At 44.5% G+C, this 14,501-nt stretch overlaps 1 protein-coding gene across 2 annotated transcripts in view; it reads left to right on the top strand.

Moving 5' to 3' along the window:
* DSCAM (DS cell adhesion molecule) overlaps positions 1–14,501 on the top strand; it is a 746,447-nt gene that overhangs the window by 636,869 nt on the left and 95,077 nt on the right. For both annotated transcript variants that reach the window (XM_074389246.1, XM_074389247.1), the window contains exons 17-19: positions 3,429–3,669; positions 5,093–5,239; positions 12,923–13,078. In XM_074389246.1, coding sequence (XP_074245347.1) covers positions 3,429–3,669; positions 5,093–5,239; positions 12,923–13,078 — 544 coding nt within the window. The remainder of the gene's footprint in view (positions 1–3,428; positions 3,670–5,092; positions 5,240–12,922; positions 13,079–14,501) is intronic.

The raw sequence follows: 14,501 nt of genomic DNA on the forward strand, positions 1-14,501 counted from the left end.
CAATTGAAACATAGACTTTAAATAAGGTAGTCATCTACTTCTGGGACTTGAGTTCAATCAACAAACTCAGAAACAGAGAAACTACCTTGTGAAGGTGTTTTACATAGCATTTGTGGTAGTAAATAAATCCAGAAACAACAATATCCCAACAATAAAAAAAAGGTTAAATAAAAATAAAACATCAGTATGACAGAATATGATATTTAAAGACTATGAAATAAAGATGGGAATATAATTATAATAGCATATTAAATGAAAAAGAAAAACTCAGACACCAAATTGTACAGGATGCAATCACACCCATGTGGGGCAAAACACTTCACTTTAGATAGACTTAAATGCATCAAAATGTAAATAGAGTTGCATTACATAGAAATGGTAGTTGTTTTGTTTTGTTACAAAACAAAACCAGATAATTTTTCCACACAATATTTTACAGAAGTATCAGCTAAGAAAAAATAAGCTTTATTTTAGAACTCACAGGACTAAAATGTAGTTCTCCTAAGAAAAGTGTAAAGAATGTTCTTTTTCTATTGAAATGGAACAGAATTTTTAAAAACCTGTGTTGTCTGTTATACTTAAGCTAGTTAGAATGTGTTTTCACCCATGGAGAGGAGAAAAGGAAAGATTTCTCCATCCTACCTGTGAAAGCAGGTCACAGGCAGGATTAATCCCGCCAAAATGGAGGCAGTACATGTCAGCAAGCAGGCGCCTTCATTCCTGCAGAGGATTTAACTAACTGGTTGCTCTATGAAAACATTTTCTCAAGGCATTTGACTCCACTGTTTATACTTCTTGATCTGACAACACAGCCCCCATGCTGTGAATCCAACTTTCTATCTTAGGGAGACTTAAAGCTTCACGGGGAGCCCGTTGAACAGTTAGAATATTTAATGGATGTAAACCTAATTTTTAAAAAATACTATTTTATTTGGGTCACTGTATCTAGCATTACAACACTATGTAAAATAGGAGAAATCTCTTTGTTGGTAAATTTGACTTACAGGTGACTTTTGCAGGGACATTGATTTTATTAATTAATTAGGTTACATAAATTCAATTCAGTGGTTACGGCAAAAAGATTTTCATGTACAGTAATTGAATTTTCAAAACATAGAATCTTGATATCATCTGTTTCTAGACAGTGTATAAAGTTATAGCCCATCAGTGCAAAAGCCAACACATCTGTGGATTCAGAGGTGCATAGACATTTGTTTATAATAAAAAGAAGGTATGAGCTCTTACACCACGATCTAACTCCAAGCCAACAGATACAAATAAATAAATGGTTTATGTGACTGTTTCACTGACACCTGCTGGCACCATGAATATACTAAATTAGATTGGCTGTTGGGAAAAGCAACTGGAATCCAAGAAAACCATAAATGGAGAAATTGCTGTGAAAAAATAAAAATGATTTTACTACTCTTGGAGAAGCCAGACTTACTACTAATGACAGCCTGAGGCATGGAATACCCTGGGAAGTTATTATTAGGCAATCTGTAAGTGTTTGCTGAACCCATCGATGCTACTCATCAGCTCAAAACCTTCTCCCCACTTCTCATTGTCTGCCCTCCCCTGGTCACATTTGGCAGGCTTTCAAGGTCTCGCTCCACCCTGTCTGTTCCCTCCTGTCTCACCGCTGGGCAGGTGCCTACCCTCTGCGAGCTCCACCCACCCCATCCTCCTTCCGCTTCTCTGAGCCGTTCACACCAACCCCTCCGCCAAGCCCACGGGGGTTCTGTCTCTTTTCACCACTTCAGAGCACCCACACTCGCATTTTCTGGATACCTGCTGGCCTTCACCTTCCTACCATGCATTGCCACACTTCATAATTCTCTGCAGGTTCCTAAGTGCTTAGTTCCTCTTTCCAGGTCGATTATAAGCACTTTCAGGATGGAGAAAGCTTTCAGAGCCCAGAGAGGCCTATAGGGATCCACAGTTTGTGCTTAAATAGATGTGTATGTGTATGCATGTATATACATATGTACATGTATACATATATACATATACGTGTGTGTCTACATATATGTACATACACAAACACACATAATCTGTTGACTGCCTGAAAGTCTATAAACCTTTATTCCCTAGAGCCTCATCTTGGTGGCATTTGTATGCCACTTTTTTCTTTTTAAGACAAATTCTTGTTCTGTCACCCAGGCTGGAGCAATCTGTGCAGTGGAGCAATCTCAGCCCACTGCAGCCTCCACCTCATGGGTACAGGTGATTCTCCTGTTTCAACCTCCCAGGTAGCTGAGACTATAGACACCTGCCACCACACCTGACTAATTTTTGTATTTTTAGTTGAGACGGGGTTTCACCATGTTGGCCAGGATGGTCTTGACCTCAATGATCCGCCCACCTCAGCCTCCCAAAGTGCTGGGATTACAGGCATGAGCCACCGTGCCCAGCCTTATGCCATTCTTGAAAAGACTTTCATTTCTAAATAAGTCCTACACATCAGCCCAAATCCTGCTTTGACCTGGTGGACCATATTCACATCAGCAGAGTGGAGTTAGCACCAGCCTCTCTCCCACCCCCTATTTAATGACCCCCAAAGGATTCCAGAATGACTCAGGGCTTTATGAAAGATTACCTTCCTATAGGTGTGCACTCACCTTCACACACCAATTTTCACCGTGGAAACACCGTTATTCTGGGACATTTCCTTAGAACGTAAGCTTCATGAGGACAGGGGTCTTTTGTTTTCTTACATTCCCAAACTCAATTTTGTTCCCTGGTGCTTGGAACAAGTCCTGGCACAGAGCAGCAGCTCAAGAGGCCTTGCTGGGTAAAGGCCTGAGGGTCAGTCTCACCCAATCCCAAGTGTCCCGGAAATGCCACAAACATGATCTGCATGTTGACATTTTCTCGCCAATTAGACTAGTCACCCAGGAAGCATGAAGGACAGGATGAGAGCACAGGCTCCCGGGCCAGACGCCCAGGTTCAGAGTCCCCTCCTGCCAGGATCCTCGGGTGACCTCCTGTGTCCAATGACAGTCGTAGTAACCCTGGCTTAGAGGGGCTGGGAGGGCTGGCTGCGTTCACCGGTGAAGGAAGGGTGCCTGGCACAGACCACGCCTTGCACGTGGGTTTGCGGCTGCCACAGGACTACTGCCCAGCATCGTGGCAATGTCTATCTTCAGAGTCTTTAACAGTGGTTAAATACGCCCTTGTTTTTGCTTACTACTTATTTTTTATGAAGATGCGTGTTTTGGTCAACATTTTGCACCCCTTCCTAGCTCCAGCATTTAAGGTTTACATAGATAGGCTCAGTACTCAAATACTTCGTCCTTCCGATCCGTCTCCTCACCCATGATCTCTCTCTCCTGTGTATTTCTGCTTTCCTATGCGGCTGTGGGCGTCCGATTAGCTCTTGTCCTGCCTCGAGACTTCTTCAGGGTGTTCTTTTCTCTCCCGCTCAGGCTCCCAAGAAACATTTGCAAAATGGGATTATCCGCGGCTACCAAATAGGTTACCGAGAGTACAGCACTGGGGGTAACTTCCAGTTCAACATTATCAGCGTCGACACCAGTGGGGACAGCGAGGTTTACACCCTGGACAACCTGAATAAGTTCACCCAGTACGGCCTGGTGGTGCAGGCCTGCAACCGGGCCGGCACGGGGCCTTCTTCTCAGGAAATCATCACCACCACGCTCGAGGATGGTAGGTTCCGCCAGGCCCTGGTCCCTCGTGGCTTCCCCTCTGCAAAGCTTCCCTCGTGGGCTCCCCCGGGGTTCCCCCAACCTCGCCCCCCAGACCCCCGCCGGCTTTGCAGTGACCTGCAGCGCCTGGGGTCTCGGTGGGAAAGCCTTTCCCCGTGACCTCGCCCACCCTGGGCCGGGCTGATTGCAAAGACACCAAGTCCCTCCCTTTTCAGAACCTTCCTCATTCATTCCAGGTTCGAGGCTTGGGCTTTTCTGGAATGAAACCAAGGCTCTCCCTATGACTGCAGAAGTCTGACGAGAATGCAGAAATGCTATTTGCTAAAAAAAAAAAAAAAAAAAAAAAGTTTCTCCCAAACGTTAAGAAGGGGTTGTGGGGTGTTTGCTTTGTTTCGTTTTGTTTTTTAATGATTGCTTTCTGTTTTCAAGCGTTCTGAGCAGAGAGAAAAGGAATTTTCAGATTGCACAGTGATCGATCGCCCCCTAGCGGCCCTGATGCATTAATTCGCCCTCCCACCGTAACAACTAAGACAGAAACTCAAATTTCCAGTAGGGCTTGAAAATAAAGACAGAATCCTGGTGTCCAGAGGACAGTGTCTTAGGCAGAAAGATAAGACATGGGGTTATTTGTAGCAATAGTGGTAGCTTTGAAGGCAGCAAGCTGGCACTGCATTTACCTCTTGTGCAGTTGGCTCTTTGATCATAGATTTGAGGAGGCAAACATGACTTGTTCCTGTAATATCTGACAATTTTTGCAAGGAGAGGAGTCTTTAATGAATTGCAACTTGAATGCAGGAATTGTCAATTGTCTGTCTCCATAGTCTTTAATAGTCACTATGCCCTTGTTTTTGCTTAATACTCATTTTTTATGAAGATGAGTGTTTCAGTCAATATTTTGCACCCCCTCCTTAGCTCCAGTATTTAAGGTTTACATAGATAGACTCAATACTCAAAATACTTTAAATATTCTTCTGACCTGTCTCCTCGTCTCTGATCTCTCTTCCCTCTGAGGAAAGGGATGAGGATGAAGCAGAGGAAATCTGTGATTGTATTTCTGCTTTTTAGTACTTTACAATAGTCGAGCTTCAAATGTATATACCAGATAGTACACAGACAAACAATAATCTTCTCAGGCAATAAAATTAAGAAGTGTATACAAGTCAAGTCCTAACAAGTGCTCTAAAAGTAAAGAAGCTGAGTTGGAAACACTGTGGAATCATGAGAACATAGGCATTGACTCATTATATTTTATGGAGTTATCATATTTATACAGAGAAGTGATCTTTGTTATTTTTTTTTTCATTTGGGGGTTGAGTGCAACTTTTCTTGCTTTCACAGTGAAATATTAAAATTATTGCTTTTTCAGTATTGCTTTGCTAATAAACCACCCACAGTTACTACAGATTCTAATTATTTGATTTCAGTGCCCAGTTACCCCCCCGAAAATGTCCAAGCCATAGCAACATCACCAGAAAGCATATCAATATCCTGGTCCACACTTTCCAAGGAAGCCTTGAATGGAATTCTCCAGGGGTTCAGAGTCATTTACTGGGCCAACCTAATGGACGGAGGTAAGAGGATTAAACTGGAACTTGGAGTTTGCCTCCAGAGAATGCGTGATGGAATTGGCAGACCCCTCCTAACATGGGCGGAGGACGTAGCAAGCGCTTCTTTATCAATGGACGCTCTCCCCTTTTCTCATCCGACATTTGAACGGGTCTCTCTGTTTAAAACATCACACCCCTTCTACACCCAATTTGAAGCCTACGGGGGGTGGGGGACACTCGGGAAATTTCGACATGGATGCATTTTCCTAATTATGAGTGTCTGCGTCAAGGTTCTGCAGGCAGCAGCACCAAGACCTCTGTCTCTAATCTATCTAGAGCATTCCGTGTGATATGTGTCCTAAAATGTTGGCCTCTTCCTATTTCCCAGATAAAACTGAGTGGGGAAGCGTTAACCTTCCTGTAGTTGCGCTGTAAGTGGATGGAAGAAGAGTCTCCAGGCACAGAGGGGAGCTCCCAGCAGGGGCCAGGAAGTGCGCAGCCCTCCCTTTTGGTTTTGTCTCTGGTTTCTCTTTCTCCTCTTCCTTCCCCTTCTCCTTTTCCCTCTTTTCCTTGTTCTTTATCGTGTGTGTGTGTGTGTGTGTGTGTGTGTGTGCACGCGCGTGCGTGTGTGTTTGTGTGTGTGTGTGTGTTGCAGGTTGTAGGACAGATTTTCCTGTTCTTTTAGGGCAAGACTGAATAAGTGACTTTCTCAAGTGGCCGTAAGATGGGCGCCACAAGTTTCTGGAAGCGACACCTCCGTGTCTTTGCCCTCAGGCTGCCAGTGGTGCCCACCAGGCTGGGCCCGGCTGCATGAGTGTGCTGGGGGCAGAGCGAGGCTGCAGCCCCAGCAGGAAAGACCTCTGGAAGTCTGCTCACTATCTCTGTCCCAAGCCTAGGAGGCCCACACCTGCCTCCTCCCCTGCCCTCCATTTCCAGCCCCCTCCTGTGCCTTCTGCCCCTGGACAGTGCCTCCCCTTGTGGTTGGGGCTTCTTATCTTTATTTGAGACAGGGTTTCCCTCTTTTTGCCCAGGCTGGAGTGCAGTGGCATGATCTCAGCTCACTCCAACCTCCGCCTCTGGGGCTCAAGCAATTCTCCTGCCTCAGCCTCCCAAGTAGCTGAGATTATAGGTGTACACCACTATACCTGGCTAATTTTCAGTATTTTTAGTAGAGATGGGGTTTCCCCATGTTGGCCAGGATGGTCTTGAACTCCTGGCCTCAAGTCATCCGCCTGCCTCGACCTCCCAAAGTGTCAGGATTACAGGTGCGAACCACCTTGCTCAGCCTGGGGCTTCTTTTAACCCCTCCAACTGGGTGTGATCCCTGATGAGTGCTCACCTCCAATTTTAGGCAAATGCCATCAAGGGCCCATCCCTTCCCTGCTCAGGACCACCTGGATCTGTTCTACCAGGGAGGCTCCTTTCCCCATGCAGGTAAACACAGGGTACCCAAGGTGGCAGGAGCCTCCACAGTTTGTGCAACAATAAAAGCAAGAAGGCACAGGAGCAGCAGAAGCATTGCTGAGTAAGCGGGTGCAAGCCTTTGAGCCTTAGCTCTGCGTGTCCCTAACTGGATGTGTTTCTCAGGACTGAGGCCAGACCTGATGCCTTCAATGTCGCGCATAGTACCTGGAGCAGTACCCAGCCGTGGGAGGTGATCTAGAAAGACCCCCTTGGTCCTGCAGCAGACACATTTGCTGAACACCTGCTTGGCACTGAGCTCATGGAAAACACCAAGCTTGCTGGGTCTGTTCCTGTCAGGGTTCTAGACCAGGGACTGAGGGAGATGTTAATGAGTTCGGAACCACAGACCCAAGAAGGGACAGCCCCACAGAAGGGCAGATCTCAGTAGATGATTCTGTCACACCTTCTCCCTCCCACCCAAAGACAAGCTTTTAAAACACCACAGAGCAGAGAACAAGAATTTGCAAACGTTATCTAATTTTATTGACAAAATACCATAGGACATTATTACATATTTTTGTTCTGATTTCTGCTCCTCATACTGAGTGGTTGAAATTAAACACCCTAAACATTCTTCTTCCATAGTTAGTGTTTTGCTGAGATTGTCTCTTCTGTCGTTCTTGTTGGAAGTATTTCCAGAATCCAGTGGTGACTTCGCATGACCACATCACCCATATTTTCTAAGATCACTCACGTTTGCCAACATTGCCTGCTGGCATCTTCTGTCTAAAATGAGAGCCCTTCATACCTTTAAAGCTTTGAAAACTTGGATATTCAAAAACACAGTTCTTTAAATAAAGAAATGCTTGGGCGTGCATACAGCTTTCTAAAGATACCTTCACTCGTGGCATTAAAATCAAGTGATGAGATTAATGTACAGTGTAGAAGTTCTGCACTTAATTTCCAAAAGATAAGCAAGAAACCTTCAGAAACGCGGACCTGCCTGTGAAAGGTCGCTCTTCCTGACACCCGAGATACCCTCTACGAAGCATGCTCCTTTCATGGGGGTACTGGACACTCTTGTGCAGACTCCTCAGACTGTGGCCTCTGGGGCTGTCTGGTTTCCCACAGGTATTGAGCAGGGAGTGACTGTGCAAAACCACATCCGGAGCAAATGTCACAGTCACACTCCACATGCACATACATTCATCACAACATACAACACATAACCTGCACCATGCAACACATATGCCACATACCCCCAACACACCACACCAAACACACCACACGCACACCACACATACATATACCACAAACACACATCACACACACCACACACACATCATACACACCACACACACACCACACACGCACATACCACAAACACACATCACATACGACACATGCACACACCACACATACAGCACATGCCATAGCACACACACACCCTACACATACACACACCCATATACACCACATACCACACCCCCAGACACATCACACATACACCACACCACACATCCCACATACACATGCAGACACACACCACACATATGCACACCCCACATATAGCACACACCACACAACACATACATACCACACATACCACATACATATCATACCACATACATATCATACCACGCCTACAGACACATCCCACATACACCACATATCACAGCACACACCCCCCACATACACCGCACACACACCACACTATACATAACACACACACCTCACATACATCACATACCACACCACACCCCCACACACACATCCCACACTTACTACATACCATACCACACACCACACCACACATACACACGCCATTTACCACACCACACATACACACACCACATACCACACCACGCACACCCCACATACACCACATACCACACCACACATACACACACCATATACCACACCACACATGCACCATGTACCACACCACACACACCCCACATACACCACACACCACACCACACACACCACACATACATTGCATATCACACCATGCACACACATCCCGCATACACCACACACCCCACATACACATGTACACACCCTACGCATACACCCCACATACACCACACACCTTAACACACATACATAACACACATCACACACTCATTACACACACACCTCACACCACATACCACACCACACATACATACACAAACCCCACATACACCACACACCACACCACATACACATGCACACACACACCACACCACACACATACCACATAACACCACACACACCCCACATACACCACTCACCACACCACACACACACACCACACACATACCACTCCACACCACACAACACACAAAGCACACCCCATGCTATTCACAACACATGTCACATCACACACCACATACATACACCATACTCACACATACCACACACGCAGGCATACACCATGCACATCACATACCACAAAAACCACACACACAACACACATTCACAAAGACTGAGAGAGGCAAATACGGTTACTACTGCTGTAATTAGCAATGACCCCAATACTTTCCAAAATATGTCCAAAAAAGAATGCTCTTGTTAATGTGATCAGATGAAATAAAATATTTTGGTGAATTTTCTGATTTTTTTTTGAAGTTCAGGAAGTTAAATTATTAAGACCTGACAGAAACAGTTTATTTGAGACTGCTAGCAAAATTGGATCCTTTGAAAAGTTACCGTTTTCCTCTGAATTGTTGCTACCTTCCATCTCACCATCTTTCTTCACTACAAAAATGGTAAATTCGGAAAGGAAGCAACAGTTAGGTCCCAACGGGAGTGTGTGGGCAGCTGGAGGTTGCTTCAGAAGATATTTCCATACCTATTTTGTTTTCTGCCTTAAAACCCTTTGATAATGAGGCGGGATATAAATAAACACAAAAAACTATTTTGTTTAAAACAATGTTTGTGATAGAAAAAAATCTGATATCTAAATTTATTTTATATCTTTTAAATTGTGTTTCACTCATGACCTCAGCTGAACAATACACTTTAGTTAACGTGTGTGTGTGCATGTGTGTGTGTGTGTGTGTGTGTGTGTGTATTAAACAGCCCTATAGGGGCATGAAAGTTAGACTATAGAAATTCACGTTTAAAAAGAAAAAGAGCTAAAAAGAATGGCAAACTAAACACTCAGTTTTGTATCTGGCTTTCTTTTATTTTCAGCCTTTTTATTTCTTCCATACCTGCTAGTCACCCAATATCTGAAAATACCCTTCCGTCAATGTCTATAAATGTTCTGGCAGAAAGAATCAACTCTGGCTCAGGTAGTTTTAGAAATCTTTGGGAACAATTTGGAATTGGGGTTTTTGACTGCCATCGTGTTCATGGTTCATGACAAATTAGTTAATCAAAATGACTTGAACTTCCAAATGAGTAAACATCCAAATGTTAATTCTAATCAGCATATTAACCATTAGCATTTTTAATCATTTTTAAGTGTTTGCTCTTTTAAGATCAGAGAGGCCAGGTTGCCCTTCTCCCTCTTCACCAGGCTCCTCCTCCTCATTCTGTCTGATTCAAGGGCAGCATGGCTGGAGGGCTACTTTCTCCCACACTGTGACAAGATCCTACTTTCTCTGTGAGGCAGACACCCTGTATTCTTGGGAAAAACAGATCTTCATCAAAGTCTCATACCCAGTTCCCAGCACCCTACCCTGACCAGCCCCTCCCCTCAACTGTCTTTTTATTAATTTTGTTCATATATATGTGTAGGGGTGTGTGTGTGTGTGTGTGTGTGTGTGTGTGTGTGTGTGTGTGTGACACAGTGAATCTTCTAAATCTGAAAAGATCTTAATGAGTTCTACATTTAAAGTTTGTCCATTAGCGTCTGGACTTTTAATTAACTTGTTTAAAGACAGCGTCTGGCTCTGTCCTTGAGGCTAGAGTGCAGTGGCGTAATCAGGGCTCACTGCAGCCTCCAGCTTCTGGGCACCTGCAATCCTCCCACCTTGGCCTCCCAAGTAGCTGGGACCACAGACATGAGCTACCACGTCTGGTTACATTTGGGCTTTTTATCCAAATCTAAAAGATTTATATTAAATATATTCAGGAAAAGGAAAATCATTGAATGTGGAAAAATCTTTCCTTCAGAGACGAGAATTTCCAATCCATCTGGAGCAACCAAATATTGGTATTTTGACTGCATGGGGACTACACAAATGAGCAGACATTTTTCTTATTCTCGTAAGCCCTCTGTTGAGATTTCCAAATTGTAACCTCTAACGGCTGGCACTCTGCTGGCCTTTTTAGAAGACAGGACTCCAAAGGCATGTCTTTGGGCCATCCTTCTCACCCTGCTCCCTCCTCAGCAAAGCCCCAGCCTACAGAACTGTCTGCTTCTGGTGGCCCCAGCCTTTGGCTCCCACTGGGCCCTGGACTGTGGGTGCCACATGGAGCGTCTTTACCCCTCTTCTTGCAACTCCCAGAAGGCACAGGGCTCTCTGGCATGTGAAGGACAGCCTCAGCCTTCCCGTGCTGTATTTGCCATTCTTCTTTAATGCTGTATCCATTCCACATTGATCCTTTGGGTAACAAAAAATTAAATTGAGCAAAAGACATTCCACAGTCTTCATAATCACAAAATACGTGGCTACGCATTTGTGAATTCTGTGCAATATCCAGGACACACAAGAGAAAATAAAAACAAACAGGAAGGAAAAACCAGGCAGGCAAAAAGCAAAAGCTCATTTATTCTGACCAGCCCAACAGCTCATGGGTGCCTCCATTTTCAGCCCACTTTCTGCTTTTTCCCAGAGCGACCGAGGAGAGCAGCTGAGATCCACAGCCCGTGCCCTCAGCCACTGTGCTGAGCTCCTTGATCCTCTCTGTCCCTTGACTTCCTTGTCTTTAAAATGAATGGGTTGTAAAAGTCATTGAATGACACTGCTGGTCGCATAAGTTACTATCTGTACTTAGAATAATAGTGCAGGCACGAAGGCAGGCATCCACGCCACGTCCACTCCCTGTACAGAGGCAAGGGACAGTCAGAGGGATTGACAAGCACCTGGGATTGCTCTCCAAATGTAGCCAGAGCAGATCTGTTCAACAAGGAACTCCCGGACCTGCTGGTCACTGGTCTCTTGGGGTAACCGGCCTGTTCTTGGTACCGAGGGGCCACTGACAGCCCCTTCCCCTAGGGGAACAGTTCTCAGGCCCTTCTCTCGCTCTGATGGTGACTCATTTCAAAAGCCATCAGCTGAACACCATGGAAGTACTTAGCACATCACTTGTAAGTTTTCTCAAATTGTCGTGTATAATATGCCAGAGATGACAGTGCATAGTGTTCCATCTGTGAATATTATTAGTGGATCCCACTCCTGAAAGTGAAGCATTTTTAGCTGACACCAAGTTTCTGACGCATGGGTATGTCACTTTAGGATTGAAGCTGAGAGGAGTTCACTCTAGGTCAAAAGAGGGGTTTGCTGAGCCACTCAGCTTAGCTCAGGTGTATTTTTTTTTTTTCAATTTAAATATGTTGTCTTTTCAGCTTTATTAAGGTATAATCGACAAATAAAAATTGCGTATATTTCAGGCATGCAGCTTATTTGGACGTTTGTATCCAATGTGGAATACTTGCCACAATCAATCTAATTCACAGCGTGTCCACCTTCCCACATCGTGACCGTTTTCTTCCCCTCCCCCCCCAAATGATACAAAGTTTCAGTTATGCAAGATGAATAAGCAAGTTCTGGAGATCTAATGTACAAAGTGGCGACTATAGTTAAAAATACTCTCTTATAAACTTGAAACTTGCTAAAGAGGGTAGATGAGATATTTGAGATGAAGTTAGGTGCTTAAAAATACATGTATGTTAAAGTAGAGTTTGTTTAAAATGAAAATAAAACCCATCAGCCTGCAGAAGCTTCCTAGCAAATAGTTGGCAGTGGAGCTGTAGAGTCCGTGGTGTGGTGCCTGTGTGTGGTCCTAAGTGTGCTGCTGTAGGGTGCAGGGGACATTGCTCATTAGCACCTGCTGAAGGCTGAGTGGCAGCCCTGGCGCTGGCCTTGGGTTGATAACACTTAACTTGGAGCGAATTGCTTCGTTTTCCAGACCAATGTTCTACCTCGTGTTCTGGAACAGTTTGGTGTGAATGATCCTTTCTGAAGGGCCACATAACACCATGAGCTCAAAGGATGACTGTGCACAGTCCCTTTGAGGAATTCCGGCATCCAGATCATGGCTGGATGGGTGATGGCATGGCACAGGGACAGTCGTGGGGACGGTGCAGAAAAACATGCAGAAATGGGCTCACTAGTGGAATTTTGTTTTCTTTTCTTTGTCCTCCAGAGCTGGGTGAGATTAAAAACATCACCACCACACAGCCTTCCCTGGAGCTGGACGGGCTGGAAAAGTACACGAACTACAGCATCCAGGTGCTGGCCTTCACCCGCGCAGGAGATGGGGTCAGGAGTGAGCAGATCTTCACCCGGACCAAAGAGGATGGTGAGAAATGGGTGGGCGGTGGGTCCCAGCAATTGCTGGAAGGGCTGGGTCAGAGACAGCTCACTTGCCTTAGTTCATCAGGCTATTCTCAGGGCAAACCTTTGCTATCCTCCCAAAATGTCCCAGTGCAATTCAGAGCATTAATTTTCTCTCTTGCCTTTGCTTGATGTATCTAATCCATTGCTTCTTCTTCCTCTATATTTTTTCTTCCTTTTTTTTGTCTTACTTTTTGGCCAAGTATTATTGTAAACAGAAATTCATTTTATCCTAAAGCTGCAATGATCGCCATACCTGTTTTGTATCTGGTTAGAATAATTTCAGTGGCTCTTCAGCTATTAGTGTAAACTCTGATTAAATCTGTCCTTTCACTTCTCGAAAATTATGTGCAGGCTAAAGTTCTATTATTCTTTGCCAGATGAATCATTTTAGAATAAGTCCTTAATTTGAGAACTTCATGTCAATTTTTTTAAATTCTTACAAGAATTCATGGTGATTTAGTAAAAATTTAATTTACTGCTCATTTTGATCTACAACAATAATTCTTGCTGTTCCTTAAAGTTTCTATTTGGTTGTGTGACTATTACCCAAATCTACAAAAACCATACAACAAAGATTCTGCATTATTTTAAGGGAAACTCTGAAGGGCCTTATCCATGCCTGTTTGAGGAACAGATAAGTTCTGATGAGTACTACAGAGGTAGTGAGAAAAGTAGCCTCCACCTTAATAAAGGAAGGAGCAACTGATGTCAAATTGACGCTCATGTAGAATCATCCCAAAATATCCCAGCACAGAAGTATATGTTGAGATGAGACATTGGTAGACCTAAATGCTCTGCTGGATTGGCTCTGTAACTTTCGTCTTCTTGCCAGGACTCTGTCCCCCAGACAGTATAGAGATGGTAGAGCTGTTAGTGATTGCTGATCGCCTCCCGTGTATGGGCAGGTTTGAGGTCTATGCCATCTCCCCCACTGCTAGAGTATCAAAAATGCTGTTATTCCATCCCATATCTGTTCTGACAGAAGCAAGGAAGACTTGCTCAGAGGCCACAATGGGCTCTTCTCTTCAGCCTTTCTGCCCCAACCACGACTCCCTGCTATTCTGAGCCTGCTATCTTCCACCTCACCCTCTGCTCTCACTTTGACAAGTCAGGCCTTGCTCTCCTGAACAGCCCCAGGCATCCACCCTCACCTGGTGCTTTCGCTGCCTCTGTAGCCTTTCTCATATTATATGAGAACTAATCCTCATTTGCTTTAGTTTTTTGTTTTGTTTTGTTTTGTTTTTTTCCTAAAATGTACAGGTAGTTCTTCTGGGGAATGTGCAGGACTCAGTCAGTTCTGCTCTAAGAAATTGGATTATTTAGGGAAATCTAAGATTCAAATGTAATGCCGTTAGGAAGTCACACATCAATAGAGATATCTAGAA

Source organism: Saimiri boliviensis, chromosome 18, assembly GCF_048565385.1.
Source record: "Saimiri boliviensis isolate mSaiBol1 chromosome 18, mSaiBol1.pri, whole genome shotgun sequence".
In the NCBI taxonomy this organism is placed as follows: domain Eukaryota; kingdom Metazoa; phylum Chordata; class Mammalia; order Primates; family Cebidae; genus Saimiri; species Saimiri boliviensis.